At 40.9% G+C, this 18,257-nt stretch overlaps 1 protein-coding gene and 1 long non-coding RNA gene across 7 annotated transcripts in view; both read left to right on the top strand.

Moving 5' to 3' along the window:
- Positions 1 to 7,490, top strand: part of C4H7orf50 (chromosome 4 C7orf50 homolog) — a 135,761-nt gene extending 128,271 nt beyond the window's left edge. For 5 of the 6 annotated variants that reach the window (XM_056337157.1, XM_056337160.1, XM_056337159.1 and 2 more), the window contains one exon: positions 4,034 to 7,490. In XM_056337157.1, the coding sequence (XP_056193132.1) occupies positions 4,034 to 4,216 (183 nt within the window). In that variant the 3' untranslated portion in view covers positions 4,217 to 7,490. The remainder of the gene's footprint in view (positions 1 to 4,033) is intronic. The other variant, XM_056337162.1, reaches the window with a different exon arrangement.
- A 5,832-nt stretch (positions 7,491 to 13,322) lies between these two features.
- LOC130148498 (uncharacterized) lies at positions 13,323 to 17,963 on the top strand. The gene is made up of 2 exons (XR_008821566.1): positions 13,323 to 15,118; positions 17,618 to 17,963. It is a non-coding gene; the product is annotated as an uncharacterized LOC130148498 (long non-coding RNA).
- The last annotated feature ends 294 nt before the right edge of the window (positions 17,964 to 18,257 follow it).

The raw sequence follows: 18,257 nt of genomic DNA, 5'->3' as shown, positions 1-18,257 counted from the left end.
ATACCGCAAACCATCATTCTCATATTGCTTCAGATATCTCTGGCTCCATATAAGATATACAGCCAGATCACCAAGATGTTAAAATAGCTTTCCAATTAAAATAGAAGTGAAACCTGATGTTGATTGTAAAAAGCATAAAGTATAACCAGAAGCTACGCTTGCATCATTACTGAAATCCATTCCTTTCATAACTTAAAAACCAACACAGACTGGATTTCCAATAATTGTCTGACCATGGTGTTACTGAATGGGGGGTTGCAGGTCATTCATTTTGTTGTGTCACAGAACAAACATCTCGCCATTTGCACAGTGCCTGCCTTATTGATTCGTTTAGTTGACATTCAGTTAGTTTTGGCTGATTTTTTGTGTGGACTTAAACATTTAAACACACTAATCTTCCCAACCCGAATTACTCAGCAGCTCTTAAGCCAATCAAATCACCTGACATAGGGTGTTAGCTTTATGATTAAAGATACTTCTAGAGAGACAGATAATTAAAAGCAGACTTTCATGAAGGCAAAAGTGGTCACACAGTGTAATACCGTAAAAAGATTAGTTGCAGAATACAAATTTGATGTAGGTATCTAGGTTGTTTGCGCTGTCTTCTATTTTTCAGTTTCTTCTTTAAAAAACTTTATCAGCCTTTCAAAATCAGTGTATGCTTTTTAAAGCTATGTAGGAATTGTTTTACAGACAGAATGATGTTTTTACTTTTTTACCTGTTTACTTTGGGTTTTGTGTTGAAATATATTGGGAAATAATTAACTGTAAGTAGCATTTGTTTTATGTATCAGAACACAGCTTAGCTCCTTATTTCTCAACTGGAATGAAACTTCCTTTCTATTTTTTCAATCTGATGAAAGTCCTATGATTTATTTAAATTCACATATTTTGTTGTTAAATAATCAGAGATGCATTGAATATGAGCTTTAGATAATGATTAACATCTGCATCCAGATTCAGAAAAGTTAGTAGAACTGCTCAAGTGCTTATAATTAAGCATATGATGAAGTCTCTTTCTTCATCAGGACTGTAGGGAAGGCAGACCAACTTCTTTTGAATATTTTTTATACCCAAATTCAGCTTCCTGTCCATTACAGCATAAAATCTGTTGAATATCCAAGCTTGACTAAAATACAAAAGGAGACATGAGTTTCTTTTCTTCCTAAGCCACGTCTTTGATCTCATGGTGTCACTTGGATGCCTACTGAAAAGCCATGCAAAGGAGTGAACTGAGTTTCCTGTGCTGATAGGCCTCTTTCTGTAAGAAATAAGTTGAGGTTTTAAAGTCCTTTGCAACATGAGGGCTTTTTAAAGTCCCTTTAAAATCCATCTGCCGGCTGGCTGAACAGCTTCCAAGCCAAGCCTGTATACTTACAGTGTATATACTTCTTCAGGATCCAGTATAAAATAAACACTAGATCGTTTGCTGATCTTTGTCATCTGGCAGGACATTTTTAGAAAGTAACTCCATCAGCTCTCTGCAGCTTCTGGACTGCAAGGCCCTGGAGCGGTTTCTGAAGCTACCTCAGAAGGTAACTGAGAGAAACAAGCCTGGCAGCAGAGGCAAGCAGTAAGTTCTCTGTGCAGATACCTGTATTTGCTTTGCAAAACATGATCTGCAAGTCTAAAAAGTCTGAAAACTCTTGAGTTACCCAGTATAATTTAAAAGTGATAGCTGTTCTTTTCTGGCTACTATTTTGTAGTGTTTCCCCCCTTTTCCCAATGATGGTAATTATTTCACTTTGGGTGATTTCCATGTTAGTCAGCTGCAGTGCATATTAGCTCGTTAGAACAGAGGCAAGGTTGGTGTGCACAAGAGAAAAAGAAACAAGAAAAAGGTCAAAGCAGTTTACCAAAAGAATAATAATATAGTCCCATAAGCATCACCTCCACTTGCCAGAGCCGTGGTGGGAGATCTTGATATCCAATTTCAAGCCAGCCCAAAAGCTGATCTTAGAAGAAGGATTGCGTTCCTTCTTGTAAAACTTCGCCAAGACTCCCTGAAATTTCAGCTCTTTTATTTGAAGAATTAGAATTTGGATTTCATTAACTTTTTGCTGGCACTTTCTATGTTACAGTCCTTGCTGTGGCTTTATTGTACGTGTAAGTTAGGACAAAATACCATATTATCTTGCCTGTATAGAACTGTACTGTAAGCGCTTTAAACCTAATAGCTCTGTTAAAGAAAAAAATCAGACTTTTTGAACACTTGAGCATTTATCCTTAGGGCCAAATGCTAAATGTTTTCTAGGCTTCAGGCAGTGACAAGTCTCACTTAGTATTTCTAAGTTTAGAGTAGGCTTTTAATTGCCCCTTCAAGCACTTTGCTTAAGTGATATAATAATAACTGTAATTCCACAGTGAGGTATGACTATACCATGACGTCTGAGAACAAGAGGTGTAAATTATGTGGATAATTTGGCTAAGGTTTGAAACAGAGAAATGTTGTTGAGCTTTAAAACCTGGTACTGAGCATTTGCATTTAAGGAGCACTGTCATGCTGAAATTGTTTGTGTCTGAATGTTTTTGTCTGTTATTAGTACCAGTTTACTGTGAGTAAAAAGGTTTCAAAAATACTTTTTTTGTTATGTTCGTATATTCGTATGTTATAGCAACAGTTCATATATCATCTATGTCAGTGTAAGTTACTGTAAAATAATTATTTTTTTGTAACTGTGTTGTTTCTTTAATGCAAGAGTGTTTGTGTGAAGAATTAGAAGGTTTTCCATAACATATAAGTTACAAGGCTGAATGCAGACTTTAATTTTGATTTATTACTTTGTAATATCCTTGATTGATGAAGGCAGTGTTGGAATATTCTTTCTTCCTCTTCTTTTGGAGTGGTAGGAGTTTTAGTGATCAAAGTTATGCTGCCAAATGTCAATGGAGAAATAAGTTGTAAATTAAGTATCTGTTGAAGCTCTGTCTTCTCTGAAATATTGATACCTTGCAGAATTGAAACAGCCCTCAAATAATTAGTCTCCAGTCCTTTAAATACTTACGTATGTGTTTAACTTGACTCATGTTGACTATGCCTTTTAAAGTTATATGTGTAAAGTTAAATATGGAGAAAAATATTTGCAGAATTAGGTCATTTTAACATCTCCTGATTCACAGCAAAAATATTCTCTTATTGGCTGAAACCTGTTCCACAGATATACAACATAAAGTTAAGATATGCTTCAACGTACATCTGTTCACCTAATACTTTTGAAAATACATTGGTTTGAAAGACTGAATAAAACATTCAAAAGTCTTTGCTGGGTTATTGCCAAAATTATTTGATGTAATGATCATTTAAATTATATGTTGTACCAGATAAGGTAAAATTTAACTTATCACTAGTTAATTAGAAAGGGAGTGAAATGTGGGTAGTGCAACTATAGATGGCTAAGCTACTTTTAATGTTAGACGTGTTAGTAGAGCCTATCAGTTTTAGTCAGCAGGATTTAAAAATTATTTCCATATGTCTGAATTAAATTTGTTTTTCAAATAGAATTCTGTTCCTTTGTATAAGCATTCTGTCAAAGTACTTGATGGTGGGTGGTAGCTCATCTTGGCAAACAAATAATTTTGGGTAGGGGCAAGGGTAATTCCATTTAAATTCTTTCCTCAGACATGTGCATGCAATTCTCACTGAATTTAGTAAGGTTTGCATACATGTTCCCAAAAGTAGGATTTGGCTAGTGGGTTTTTTTTTTTTTTTTCTTCCAACAACCCTCACAGCCTTGAGCTCACTGTCAGGGAGTGTTTGCATTTGCTGATCAGCATTTCCACATCTGCTTAGAATTTCCTCTCAGATGCTTTGCCCATCTGAGCGCATGACAGTTCTCTCACCGTGGTCCATCCCTCCTGGCAGCTTGAACCTTGGCAAGAAGCACTCGCTCAGAGGTGGGCATTGGCAAACGCAAAAGCCCATGTGGTTCTCCTAATTATCTTTCAGGTGATGGGTTGACATGATTATGAATGAGCATTGAGAGAGAAGAAAATAAAACAGGGGTTTTTTTCTTCCTTGTTTTTTTCTTTAAAGGTTCCAGACAAGTATTTCACCATTTTACTGGATTATCTGCAAGGTCTTCAAGGGAGTGCACGAGACATAACTGTGCAGAAAGCTGAAGCTTTTATGAAGGAATTTGACGGTTCCAATGCAGAAGACCCAGACCTGTTGGAGAAGTGTGAGCGCATACGACAAGTTCTGCAACTGCTGTCCTGAGAGTATTTTTGTGTCTTAATGGTTGTCTGGTGGAGGACCTGGTCTCGTATACAGAGCCTGTAAATCAGTTATAAAAACATATTTTCTAATATGAACCCTAATACTAAATTTTCAGATTTTGTACTTGTAATTTTTTTCCAATTGCAAATATTTATGTTTGGAGGTGATGAAATAAAAATAACATATTTGGTCCATAGACATGCTATTATAAGTAATCTTACTGCATTTCTTTAGAAAAATAAACCTCTTTTTCTTGGTAGTTTTTCTCCACCTCCCCCTGTAATTACTGTTAAATAAGAGGAGCTTTGCAGTTCTTAATAAGAAGAGCAAAGGAACCAACAAAAAGCCTGGAGGGTCTTTTACAATGGCAGCTTTTAAAATGAGCATGCAGTACAGTGCTTGCTCAGCCAGCTGTAATCTATCGTGTTCAGCTTTAGAAGTATGTCATGTGGATTTGGGAGAGATCATTTTCAGTCTGTTGAACATGGGTTGTATAACACAGTTGCTTATTAGTACTTCACATGGTGATCTGGAGATACCATCAGCTTTGTTAGTTTTCCTTTTATATTTTAAAGTTTTGAGATGTATTATGGCAATTGTTTAGATAGTCAGATAATGCACAGATGGGAACAGATCAAATCCTTTGACTATATGTAGTGAAATCATCTGATTGTACCTAAACTTACCCTGTGAGAAGTGCTGTGCTGCAACGTTTTGTTTCTAGCCTGCCAATATTGCATTTTCATCTTTCTTTTGTAATTGGCATCCAAAAGAGTTAATTTGTGTTCATTCACTTTGACGTGAGACATTTGTCTTCTATGAACATGCTGAAAATGAGGCTTTCAAGTAAAAACCAAGGACATTAATTACTCAAAACGTGGATGATTGGCTTATTTAATAACACTTGTACTCAGACAACATTCTTGACCTGATTCTTTAATGTTTCTACAGACATTGTTCATACTTTTTTAATAACAAAATATGTAGTGTTTAAAAGTGTGACTGTCTTTGGGAATTATGGCTTTAATTTGGATGGGTGAAGGGGGGAGAACCTATCAATACGCAGGCCTGATTTTTCAATAACAAGCATTTGAGTGGATTGGACAGCCTTTCACAGTCACGGACTACCACAAATCTTTAAAATTATGAAATATATTACGAGCAACAAATAACGTATGCTTTCTGACTTCTTGAAGGTGATGTTTTCAGCCAAAAAAGACTGACGACCAGCATGCCCTGCTCTGACACAGTGACTGGGATGGAGTTCAGTGCAGCGGTGAGCAGGTTGGCAGCGGTGGTCAGCCTCTCCGTTTTGCTGCTGATGGTTCGTCAGCAGCTCAGGGGCTGTTCCTGTACCGCGGGGCGATGGTTGGCTGGGGGCTGTGGAGGGTGTACGCAGTGTCAAAGCCCTTCTGAGGCCCAAAGGTATATAAAACTGATCTTCCAGTGTAAAAAGCTGGTGAAAAGGGTCTGTAACAAAGACCAGTATTACTGACATTTAGTGAACTTGTACAAGATCATTGGATCTTATATTTTGCATCTGAGAATATGCATCTGGGAAAAACTGTCACTCCAAGAAGAAACTTTTTCACACAAAAATGTGGGTCTGCATGCATTTAATATATCTTGTAGCTTAAAAGCACAAGCACAATGCAACTGTATTTTGGAAGAGACTTCTAAAAAACATTGTTAAGGTAAGGTCTAGGCAAAAAGATGTGAACCTTTAATGATTTTGACATATTTGGCAAGGTTTGCCTTTCTTGGACTTTGGTTCTGACCATGTGCAAATGTTGACAAATCTGTGAGAAGAAAGACTTTGTAGATCAAGAATGTCATACTTCTTTTTATATCAAGTAATATTAAAAGCACATAAGGCCTGCCAATCTGGAGTCCATGTGAACAATAACATTTGGTAAAGAACAGTTGGAGCCTCTCACCAGTGCAGTAAGAGACCTCTGCAACTGGGGTCCTGCTCTGCTCTCCTCTTCCTCAGCTGCAGTTCCAGCTTTCCCTTCAGTGCTGCCGATTGCTGAATGAAGGATGTGGTCTTTGGCTTCTGCTTTTTGCAGTTATGGAAAATTCAGAAGTTAAAACCTAAGGTAATTGTTGCTATGGTTGTGTTTGGTAGAGAAAGCAAAGTATGTTGCTTTCTGCTGTGTGTCTCTTCGTGTATGGTACTGTTCAATGGTCAGTGGCGTCTTGAAATTGGCTATAAGGCTTGTAAAACTTCTGCTTTGTATTGTTGCTGTAGATGTCTTGGGTTTCAAAGCTCAATATAAAAAATCTTAAGTGTTGTCTAATATTTGATATTGTAGTGCGAATAGGAAAGGACACTTAAATCTTGCTTTTTTGCCCCTTTTCTTAAAAATTTTCAACTGGCTGGCAAACAACTCATCTTCAAAACATCCATGAAATGCAAAAACAAACACATTTTTGGGAGCCATGTATTGCTAGGCCCATTTTAAAGACAAGATTGTGAGTACACAGACAGTTTACCCCACACAGCGTTGCAAATGCAATAACATCTCTGGCAATCAAATTCTGTCTTTTCCATATGCTAGCCACCAGGCCAGCTTCTGCTTCCTGCTTAGCTTGGCATTTTAATCTGGGAATTTACATTGCGTGATGAATAAATATAGAAAGATTTCCTTCATCATGCATTTTAAATGATGTATTTTAAATTATTAAGTGTATAATCAGTTATTGAATTCCTGTAGCTGGCCAGAGCTGTACAGCAAGATATAATCTGGCACTTCATTATTTTGCCATTTGGTCATGTAGAATTTTCAAATCTCAATATTGCTTGTAGGTTAGGCAATCATATGACTACAGATAGGACAAAATCATGTCTCTTCGTCTGTTTAAATCAGTCTACTGTGTTAATAAAAATTGCATCCAAGGCTACAAGTAGCAGTGTGTACAGACCGACAAACTACATCTTCATCTGCCTACTCTAATTGTCTTCTAGTTGAGTTAATCTGCATTGTGTAGCTCTGGCTAGAAGAATTCGTATTCTAAGAGAATGCTGAAGTCAGGACTTCTAGGCAAAATAAAGGGACATTAATTACTTAGATTTGCTTAAAGCTGGAACCATGCCTCTAATGGAAGTGCTAATTACTCAAAATATGACAGTGTAAAAAGTTCCCCTTAATTTGGCTGATCCTTGCTATGGATTATGTATCTTCTTGGTTCTCTGCTGTCTGCCTACAATTTTAATTTGTTATCACCGTTGTAAAATTACTGGGTAAATGAATTCTCTGTTCTTATTTGGAAAGGGTGTGTCATAGCTGTTGAATGTGTAGTTTCTTTCTTTCCTCTCACTGGAGAAGCTCTGCTGTGTTTCTGTTGATTTTAAAACAAGGTGACTCTTGACTTATCTCCCATCGTTTCAAGTAGTTTAGAAATGAACCTCTTTGGTTTGAGTTTGGGATTTGTTCTGGGGTTTTTGTGTTTGTTTTTTTTTAACCTATTGCCACTGAGTAAGGCATAGTAACAAACATTAAAGTCTACTGACGTTTCTGCAAATAAGTGTCAGAAAAACAACCATAAAAGAGATCTACGTTGCAAAGTCAAGCACTCAGAAAATTAGAAAACATAAGAATGGAAATTGTCTGTGTAATTTTAATTTTACTCATTCATGCATATGTAGTGTGATGCAACCTCTTAATTATGTCACCAGTGCTGTATTTTCCATTGTGTATTACTGCGATACAAATCCTTTATTCAGTGTTTCACTTGCAGTTTTGCTGCTATTCTCGATTTTAAAATTGAGGTCTATGAAGTAGTACTAAAGCTAGGGAAGTAACTGTGCTGTGTGGATTTGATCCTGCACAGAAGAAATAAGTAGGAACTTTTCTATTCATTTGGTATGGGAACTAGTCATAGATGTTTCATCACAAAATGTTCCCTTTAAAACATGTTTTAATGTTCTGATTCATTTACAGTCAAAATACTGAACTGATGTTACTTAATTTAAATCCAGTTTTGTTGACATAAAACTTTCCAGGGACTTATTCTGGTTTAGCCTTTGGTTTCCTTTTATGTCTTCCTTTCGGTACAGCTGAATGAGTTAGTTATTTCTGTCCCTGCAAATAGGAATATTAGTTGTTTACAGTGATTCCAGTCAAACAAGGACACAATTAAATGTGCTTGCCTTTGCAGGACAAGCTCATTTTAGCAGTGAATTATAATTACATTCTATTTTAAATTCTTCATAAGAACATACATAGTTAACAACTTAATACAGTCAAAAATAATTATTGTTTTGATATATGTTTTTTTTCCCTACAAGGAGCAGGGAATACCAAACTAAATAAAACTGAGTAAATGGTGGAGGAAGGGCAGAGCAAAACAGTGGTTTATATTTCTTTGTCAAAACAAAGCTGAATAAGAAGCTTGTGCTACGAAGAAAGTTTGACTAGTGTTACAGACACAGAGGGAGGGCACTTTTGGTTAAAAACAGAACAGTCATAGGGTTGCTCTTACTGCCTTTTTTTTTTTTTTTTTTCCCTGCATGCAGAAAATGTTTGGCATTCCCCAACAAAACCCACGAAAACACCTACGTCAAAATGTTAAATAGGTTTTGAAATCAAATACTTAAAGGTCAAGAAATGCCACATGTGTATAAATCGCCAGAAGAATTCAAATTCTACCTCTCTGTGCCTCCAGCCTGGAGACTGAATGAAGGGGGATTGTGTTAGAAGGAACAAGCAAAAAACCCTGTTATGTGGGCACATAAAGATTACCAGTGACACTCCTATTCATAGGAAGGTGGAATTGCATTTCCTATTAGCTTTAGTTACTCCGTTTTTAAAAAAGTTTTCTGCTAATTGAAATATCATGTAGCCTTTTGCTGTGACAACTTCCATCTATTCTCCTTATGGTCCCACATATATTTTATAAAATTGTAAGCCATGGGACACAGGATATGTCACTCATTTTGTTATAAATAGCTAATCCTAGCTACAGCACTGTGAAAATCATCGTTTGCTGTTGAGCTCCTTTGGACCCGAAGGAGGATGTTGACACTGTGTTTCCCTGTACTGGTCTAGAGGTACAACAGGCTTTGGCAGCAGCCTTTGTATCAGCTGGGCTTTCTTAAGTCCATGAAATTGCCCGAATCCGGTACAGTGATGCTGCTTGTGGAGTCTGCCAAGTAAGCAGCAGCATTTGTCTGCGGAGCTCTGTGAGACATGGGGCTGCAGGATCTCGGCTGCTTGGGATGCTCAGCCCACAGCTTAATGCCTTATGTGGCCTTGCTGCCCCATTTGAGTCTGGAGCTGCTGGGAGTTGCAACTGTTTGATTTGTCTACTTTCTGTGGGCTTCATTAACAAACTGTTTTAAAGCTATTTTGGCATATTGAAAGATTAAGCTACAGTGGTAGCGTTCCTCTGGTAGTATAGATTCCTGTAAAGAGACTTCATGGTTTTCACAAAGACAGTGCCCTTACGAGAAACAGAAGCTCTTGCAGGATCCTGGAGATGACTGGCCAGCACCCTGATTTACCTTGTTAACTGGTATTTCCATGAGTTGTCACAAATAGATGCTAGCTGATGGACACGGTGACAGCCAGCCAAGAAACCATGTATGGGCATCAAACATAGCGGAGGGCAAGGATAACAGTCAGGAATGTAACCTCCTGGAGTTGCCTGGGTAAGGCAGAATGCCACCTGGCACAAACCCTGGCTGCTGTAAGGTTAAAAATAACAAATAGGATCCCTATTACATAAGGAAATCTTTTGTCCTTCTTTAATGGGGCACTATGATACGCTGGAAAGAATAAATAGGGAGCTTCTCTGAACTCCCCTTTTTTTCCTCTGAACTCTATTGCTTGTGGTTAGTGCTGAGGGCCAAACCAGCTGAAAATACCAGGGCTGGTTGTAAGCAGGACCCGCGTACAAACTGCTGGTGTTAAATGGGTGACATCTGGGTGCAGTGCCAGTGTCTAAGGGTGGTCAGCAGCAGCGTCAAACCATTTCACTCTACTGGTGGCATCTCGGCCCCGGGAAGGACTTCTAGTCCCTTATCTGTGATGACCATGTTACTCTGTATTTGCGTTACAGTATCTGTGTGTTCAAAGCAGCCCATAAACCCCCGGGATGCCTGCAGTCCATTGCCCACGTTCTGCTGCTTAGTGCAGTAAGATGGGTCATGGAGAAGCTGTTGAAGTTACTGTGGATGAACTTGAAACTCGCCCCAGAAGTGTGATGTGTTTTCATGCCTGCAGGTCACTTCCAGTCCCATGAAGGAAACACCCGCTGTGGTTTCAGTTAAATAATTAATCTAAAGTGATACTAATGCTCAGGTTTTCCTTTGAGTCCTACTACGTTCTCCTCTGATCACACTCAATGTGAGATGCCATCTGTGATGAATCTGCAGCCTGTGTCCAAGCCGAATTCTCCCGTTTCAAGTGGCAGCTTTGAGGACTGTCAAAGGCAACACTCACATCCAGTTCAACTGCACAGCTCTGCCTGTACCCATCATCTTTTTGTAGACTATGATGCCTTTCAGGTCAGTACAGCTGTTACTTGGTAACCCTTACCAAAAATTTTTGGAAGCTTCCAGTGCCTGTAGTAAGCAGGAACATTCATCAGCAGATGGTTGTGACGCTTCCCTTCTAGGTCCTCAGCTCTACCCCACGCCATCTGTGTGCATCCAATGATTTGCTTCCGCTAAGCATCTTTTTGTGAAAAAATGCTTTCTGGTGCTTGCCTCTTCAGCTGGGATAGCAGAAGGCATTGGGGATTTAAAGCTCTCAATGTATCATAGTCATAAGAACTGAATTGCCTTTAAAACACACCCCAGATTCCTTCAGGATGGCTCTGGATTTTCATCTCCGTCAGCTCTTCCCTGGGAAGATGTTCCATCAAGCAAATTCACACCTGACCTCTGGACATGTAATGGGCTGCTGTTTGGAAGAGATGGTGCCAGTCTGGGCCTCATCCTAGACTGCACGTGACTTGTAGAAACTGGGGGAGGTGGCAGAGTTTATTTAAGCACTTTAAAAACTACCTTATATGACTAAAAAGAAACCTTCAAACAAAAGGTCATCAGTGCTCTGCTAATGCCTGTGAGCATCTGCCTCTTGTTTGGGTAGTGACACGTGTCGGTGCTTCCCAGCATCCAGTCCGTGCCGTTACCTCCCCTTGCTCCTCGAGTCATGTTTGCAGAGATTATCACCTTCAGGAGGATCGTTCCCTAGGCTGCCCCTTCATAGAAATGGAGACTTATTGGCCAAATTACTGATTGCTAATGAGACGGCTCCACCCCTTGTACAGGCTGCAGCCGTTTGAGGGGTAAAGATGGCGAAGGTACTGTCGCAGTGAGATGCTGCTCTGAGAAATTATGACCTCCTTGGACAGTTTGTAGACTCAGTCTATTATTAGATATTTTTATTATCAAAAAAGAAGAAAACTCTTTAGATAATTTCATTTTCCAGTGGTTCTAATACACTTTTTAATCTCAGAGATGGAAATTCTGCAGTGAGCAGACGGTTGCATTATGAATATTGCACCAGCATCCTCTTTTCCTTCTGGTATGAGCTTCTGAGCAGATTATAACTCACTTTAACTGATACGTGGAAAAGTTCAGCTGACTGAATTAGCAAAGAGGATGAGGAAGACGACAGTCCTTCAAAGTTCAGAAATGCAGAAACTAACTTTCCTTTCAAAGTAGGCCAGGTATATAGCTATCTGGATACGGAATCTGTAATAATTAAATAAAAGTCACTCAAAAATTATCACCTGTGCAGTGATATGGCATGAAATATCTCTCTGCACTTTATTATACTGTATTATTTTTCTTTTGAACAGCCAAGATTGCCAGCTGTAGAACACAGTATGTGGAAGGAAAACTACAGTGGACTTGACAATTATTTCCAGAGATTCATTCAGTCCTAGAAAATATTCATTGGCTTTCTAAAAAAACCCCACAGGGGTTCCCCCTTTGTTTTCTAAATCCCTTTTTTATTATTTCAGCTGTCTTTGGACAAAGGGTGCGGGGGGAATGACCACAGAGAGATCAAGACTACACATCTCTGACATTGTTTTATGAGAAAATACTGACTTTTGTTGCGTTAACTGGGTAACTCAGAGCAGACAGAGTGCCTCAGTTCATTTCTGTTTAGTTTTTTTTTTTTTGAGGGGGATCCCAGTAACAGATGAGAGCATGGCAGGTGAGTCTTGGTTTGTGCTGTTCCCTGCAGGAGTGTTACAGATGGTTGCTACTCCCAGAGAAGAACGAAGGGAATGTGACAAATGCAGTTCTTCTGCAAACAGCACGTCTTGCACGCTTTTGCGCTCCACTTGTGCTGATGTTCCCCTTCCTTGTTAATAGAACGGCATTTCAGCCAGCAGAATGTATCAATCAACCTTTATTTGCATCGTTGCTGCGGCTGTGGGTCTTGTATACCTCATAAAATTGCTTTAATGGTCAAATTAAACTTTTGACCTGCTATACAGCTGCAAGCTACTGGTGTTTTGAATCGTCTGCGGGAACGCTTCGAAGGATGCTCTGGTGGGCTCCAGCGCTGGTCCTGGCAGGGGGCAGCTGAAGGCAGGTAATGGGGAACAGGAGCTCTAGACATGTTTTACACAGGAAGCAAATTTCACTGTAATGTTGAACTGCATGAACGGTGATTGAAAATGGCAACTACAGCATGCATGCCTGGGTATCGGGTGCCGTAGAAGCTGCTGATACTTGTGTTTTGTTTGGGGTTTTTTTGAGAGCTGAAAGGTATTTCCAGTTCAGCCAGTTACAGAAGATGGTTATCAGTCCCACAAACCTTTTTTGCTGCAGAGATTTGAAAATGACAAAATACTGTGTCCTGCTACTGCAGCCCCATGGATTAAAATGTGCTGTAGCATTTCAGAGTGATTTTTTTAATATTTGGAAATGCTAAAATGATTGTCTTGGAGGAAGGCAGACAGATGTCTCAGCTGGCTTATCTAGAAAATCCTGCCATTTCTCTCAGACATGACCTTTACCCAGGTCATCTTATCTTTCTTGCAACTCAACTAGATCATTATGATGGGCACTGGCTTGACATACCCTTGGAATGGATTTGAAATCCGTCCCAAGCTGTTTTGTGGATAGAAGAAAGTAAAATGCTTATAGTCCTGTTCTGATTGTCAGGATGCTAAGGCTATAATTCAAGTCATTAGGCTTAGTATATAAAGCCCTTCGTAATCCAAGTTTAAGAATCTGAAAGGTCACTTGTGGTCCAATAATCCTGAATAGTAAATGTGATGAGCTAGTGGTGATCATCTTGATACTAAAGCACCGCTTAAAATAAATGCTGGTCTCTGCCTCAAAAGCATATGCACATTATATCAACAAGATCCAAGAGGCTGTGCTAAGAATGAGCAGCTTGCCTGTTGCACAACATCATGCGACACTGATTTATTTGAAATTATTTTAATAACCGGACCTAAGGAATAGACAGAAAGATGCTCAAGGTTTTAAGGATAACGTCCTCCTGTGGCTGCAGTGGGCCAGTGGAGAGATGTCCGCTGCAGATTGCTCATCACCAAGATCCCCCAAATCCTCCCCAAAATCTGCCAGTGCAGCTGCTCATGTAAGTAAAATGAGCAAGAGTGGCTTAGACGGTAGGAGTGGCAGGGCTTTGCTCATCCCGTGGTCCTGACAGTAGTGTCAGAGATCATTCATACAAGGGAGTGTTCACACAAGTGATGGGGACAGTGGCTGTGAGAAGATAACATCTGGCCAGAGGTGCCGCAGCTAGCGTTAAGCAGGCAGGGGGCTGAGAAGGTCTGGCAGATCCCAGGTAGTTGTAGCCCAGCTGCGATGGGTTTGCAGGGATCTGAAAGGCGGTAGCTTTGCAAAGCAGCCCAGAAAAGGGGGTTTGGTACCTGTTGGTGCAGGATGGCTGTGTGGAAGGAGCCCCAGCGTAGTTTTGTGGGAGGAAAGGACAAGTGGCAACGTGGCAGACCTGGAGGATGCAGGCGTGGACTGATGGAACAATCTACAGGGCTGATTCCACGTGAGATTGAGCATGCGCTTTGCTATATCGCAATGAGGGAGCTCAGTCCTTCACCCACCTCCTTGACTTCTCCTCAGGAAGATGCTGGAGGTGTAAAGAAGTGGAGGACTGGCAACCTTGGGACCACTTGTAGCATCCCCTCTTGGTACCTGCCACTCCTTTTCATCCATGTTTTTGTTCTGAGAGTGGTTAGATGCCAGCTGGGAGGAGGGCTGGGTGACTTTTTCCTCTTTAATATCTTCTTGCCTTTCCGTTTGTTCAGTATTTGGAGTGATTTCATCTTTATATTATATTTATTCAGTGGTGCTCTGGATATGGTTATTTTTGTGCCTTGAAGGGCCTACTTTCCCATTCCATATTAATAAATAACTTCTATTAACATCAAGGCATGGTGCATGCATAAAGGAGCACTGAATAGCTAAAGTGTACTTAAATATCTGTGACCTCTTGGCTTTTCTATATGGAATGATTATTAATACTTTGTCCTTGCTGCGTTTCATCAGAGGATGCTGCCACACAAGGCATAGCTGGGGAGGTCTGATCATCCCTTTATTACAGAAGGGAAAAACAGAGGGAAAGAGATTAAAAGATTTGCCAGCAACACAGAGCAATCAGTGGCTGTGCTGAAAATAGAAACCAGGCTCCTGGTTTCCATTCCCCAAATCTGGCCTCTAGACAACAGGACTATATTAAAAATGTAAATGCAAATATAGGAAATATTTCCTTTTTCAAACCTTCCCCGCTAACACTTTGTGTCCTTTTGACTCTGTTCTTCACAGAAAGAGCTGGTAGCGCTTGGATCAAAGGCTCAGCAGCCAGATGGGCTGTGCTCATAGAATATAGCAAAGGAAACTGGACTCAACCACCAAAACCTCAGTGACCAAAAAGCTCATGGCAGAAGGTGGGAGGCGACTTGTGTCTATTTTGAGACAGAAAAGTATTCAGTAGCTGTAGGCTACTGTTCAGAATACTTTGGTTACTGGTTTTAAGGAAGCCAAAAGTGATACTGGTGTGCCAGTCAATCCCCCAGCCTTTGGATTCTAGAAAATATTCTCTCCTATAATGTACCACAGATTGAAGCTGGCAGCTGAAGGACATGCAGGTATTTTAACTGGTTGGTATTAAGTTTGCAGATGATGGGTAAATCAAACACAACTGAGGTTTGAAATATATACCCTGAAGGGAGTAGGGAATTGGGTCTCCCTGAGGTACTGCACAGCTGCAGGGCCTCTTGCTCTTCAAGCCAGAGATGCTGGCAATACCATTACTGGTCTCGTTCCTTTGGGTTTGTCCCAGCTTTATTTCTGTTCCCATGTTGTTCCTCTATGCTGTAAACAGGCTTGATGATTAAAAAAAAAAAAAACAAAACCCCAAAACAAACAAAAAAAACCCCAACAAAAATAGCATGTGGATACAACCCAACCAAACAGCCAGAGTAAACTTAATGGGGAAAATCTGGATTTAGAAATGCAGCCCTGAGTCATGCCAAAGAGAGTCAACGTTAAAGGCTTTTTTAAGAAGCAATTAGAAAGCAGTCACCTTTTAAAGACACTTCTCTGTGCTCCTTACAGGGCCATAACACTGCAAATTAGGGCTAAATTCTGCCAGTCTCACTCTTGCTCGGGTCTTAGTTCGAGCAGGGTAGGAGATGTAGCTGCGCTTGTTCAGGAATCCCCCGTGGAGCCGGTGTCGGCAGCACACAGGGTACCACGGTGTCCAGCCAAACTGGGAACACCACACAGAGGGACCATGGACGCACCATCATTGGGACACTTGAGAGAAAGTGAGTGTTGCTGGAGCCCATGTAGGCAGCGTGCCCCAAATTCCTGCTGTTGGTAATGGCAAGAGGGACAAGATTTGGCCTTGGTGAAGTTGATGCATCTTCCCTAAGACATCTCATCCCAGAGCTCAGCTCCTGCTGGGTCCCTTCCCTTTCAGCAGAAACCCAAAGTAAAAGAGATCAGATGAAATTTAAACCATGGTGGCAAGCTGAGGACACCCCCTGTTCACTGGAGTGAGGAAGCTCCCTGATGGAAAGTTCTGGGACCAAGTGGTGCTTCCTGCAGGTGGCTCACCTGCCCGGCGCGTGGGGACGTGGTGGTGATGGGATCATGGCTCGCAGGGACGGGGCAGTAGCCTGGCTGACCTGCACGGCTGTGCTCCACTTGGGTTGTAGTGTCAGTCAACAGCTGAGATATAAAGACCTAGGAATTCCTTCGTGCTTTTGTATTTTTGAGATTACAGTGGACACTTCTTTATAAAAGGGAGAATACTTGCAAATATTTCACGGTGACTTAGAAGGTTTTATTCCAGCAACTAGGCCTGTGTTATCATAGTTACAAAACTGCAGTCCATGAGGTATTCTGAGTACTTCTGGCTTCGCTTCCCATCACCTCCTGTTTCGCTGAGGCTGTGGAGCTTTAAGACTGTTGTAATGGGTGGGAAAAGCCTGTTCAGAAAAGATCTTTTGTGTCTTCTTCATGCTCATAGTTGGTACGCTATTAAGAAAAAAGCAGTTTTCATTAGCAAAACTTGCCTTTTTCCTTTTTTGCTGGTTTGGGAGAGCAAAAGTTTTATTGGGGAAGACTGAACGTGATGCAATTTTCAATGCACAGCCCACAGCTGCTGCAATGCATCCGCGTTTGATGAGGTTAATAACAGTGCAGCCACTGATGCTGTATTTTCTACTGGTTTGAGACCATGTATCTCTGACTTAATTAGACTTTTACTGGCTAACGGTTTATGGGGCAAACCCCGAGGGTTTTTTTTGCCTTGTTCCTGCAGAATCAGTAGCAGCAGGGAAATGAAGCTGGCTAGCGCTGGAAGCCTTTAAAATGAGCAAGCGCTTCATTCACCTACTGCAGGTTGGTGACTGTCCCTGCTGTTAACCTGGCCGGATAATACCACTACACTGTAACTTAAAATTACTGACTGGATTAAATATTAATCTGTAACCTCAAGAGGAGCGCTGTGTCCCTTTGGCTGGCGATGCAGTGCAGTGATGCGTTAACATTTCCGAACCCCACAATCTGCAAATCCCTAAAATGCTTCCAGGAGAGGTCTGGCTTCATTTAATACGGCTCACGAATGGAGGTGGGCTTGTTTCTCAGCATTGCCACTGCTGAGACTACAGGTTTAAAACCATAGGCTGGGTTTTGCAACTGCAAGTCATGTTTCAAGTGCTCCATGGGTGATAAAATATCTGAACTGTGATAGATTGAGTTGCTTTATTATCTGCTGGGGGCACGTTTACTGTGTTGCCCTTTTTGGTACGCCTGTTAGTGACGACTGCGATTCTGCTCATGTTTCTATCACTGTCTCATGTGGCCTTTGAACCAATCATTTCCCTTTTCTATCTGGATTTTCCTTCTATAAACCTTCTATAATGGCTTTTTTTTAGCTGGAGTGCACTTCACATTCAAGTGAAGGGTAAAGTGCTGCTGCTGGAGAAGGGCTAGCATCCCTGAAATGAGTGATGGACCCCAGGAACCGAGAAATACGATGGGGATTTTTAAGAGACAATCTACACAGGACTGTAGAAGCTTGTATCCTACTTAACACCATCTAAGCACATTAACCTTCCTCTGACAGATGCCTGCCCTGCAGCTCTAAAGAGAAACCCCCAAACCTCTCCAAACCCGGTGAGAGCTGATGCCCCTGAGCTCTGTTATGAGACACAAGTTCACAATAGCAGCTCCAACCTGGAAGACAAAGCTTGCTCATGGATTAAAGATTTTAAGATGCTGGCTGGTTTCAGGGTCAGCACCGTTTTGGCTGTGCAAGGTGGAATGTGGGTGGTGGAGTTTGGGCCAGAGCTTGCTAGGGGCTGCCCTGGCTTCCCTGTGCCAGGCTGTCACAGCTGTCAGCACGTGTTAATTAGCTGAAGAGGAAGGTCTGAGGCAGCTCGTGCTGCTTCAAAGGGCCGTTCCGGGTAACATTTAAAACACAGCTTGCAAGAAAAATAAATGGAGAAGGGCTTAGTTTTTTCCTGTGGCGGCCTGCAAGCTGCAGGCGTGGAGCAGAGAAAGCGCGGCCGGGGC

This window comes from Falco biarmicus, chromosome 4 (genome assembly GCF_023638135.1).
Source record: "Falco biarmicus isolate bFalBia1 chromosome 4, bFalBia1.pri, whole genome shotgun sequence".
Taxonomy (NCBI): domain Eukaryota; kingdom Metazoa; phylum Chordata; class Aves; order Falconiformes; family Falconidae; genus Falco; species Falco biarmicus.
This window is presented reverse-complemented; position numbering and strand designations above follow the sequence as displayed.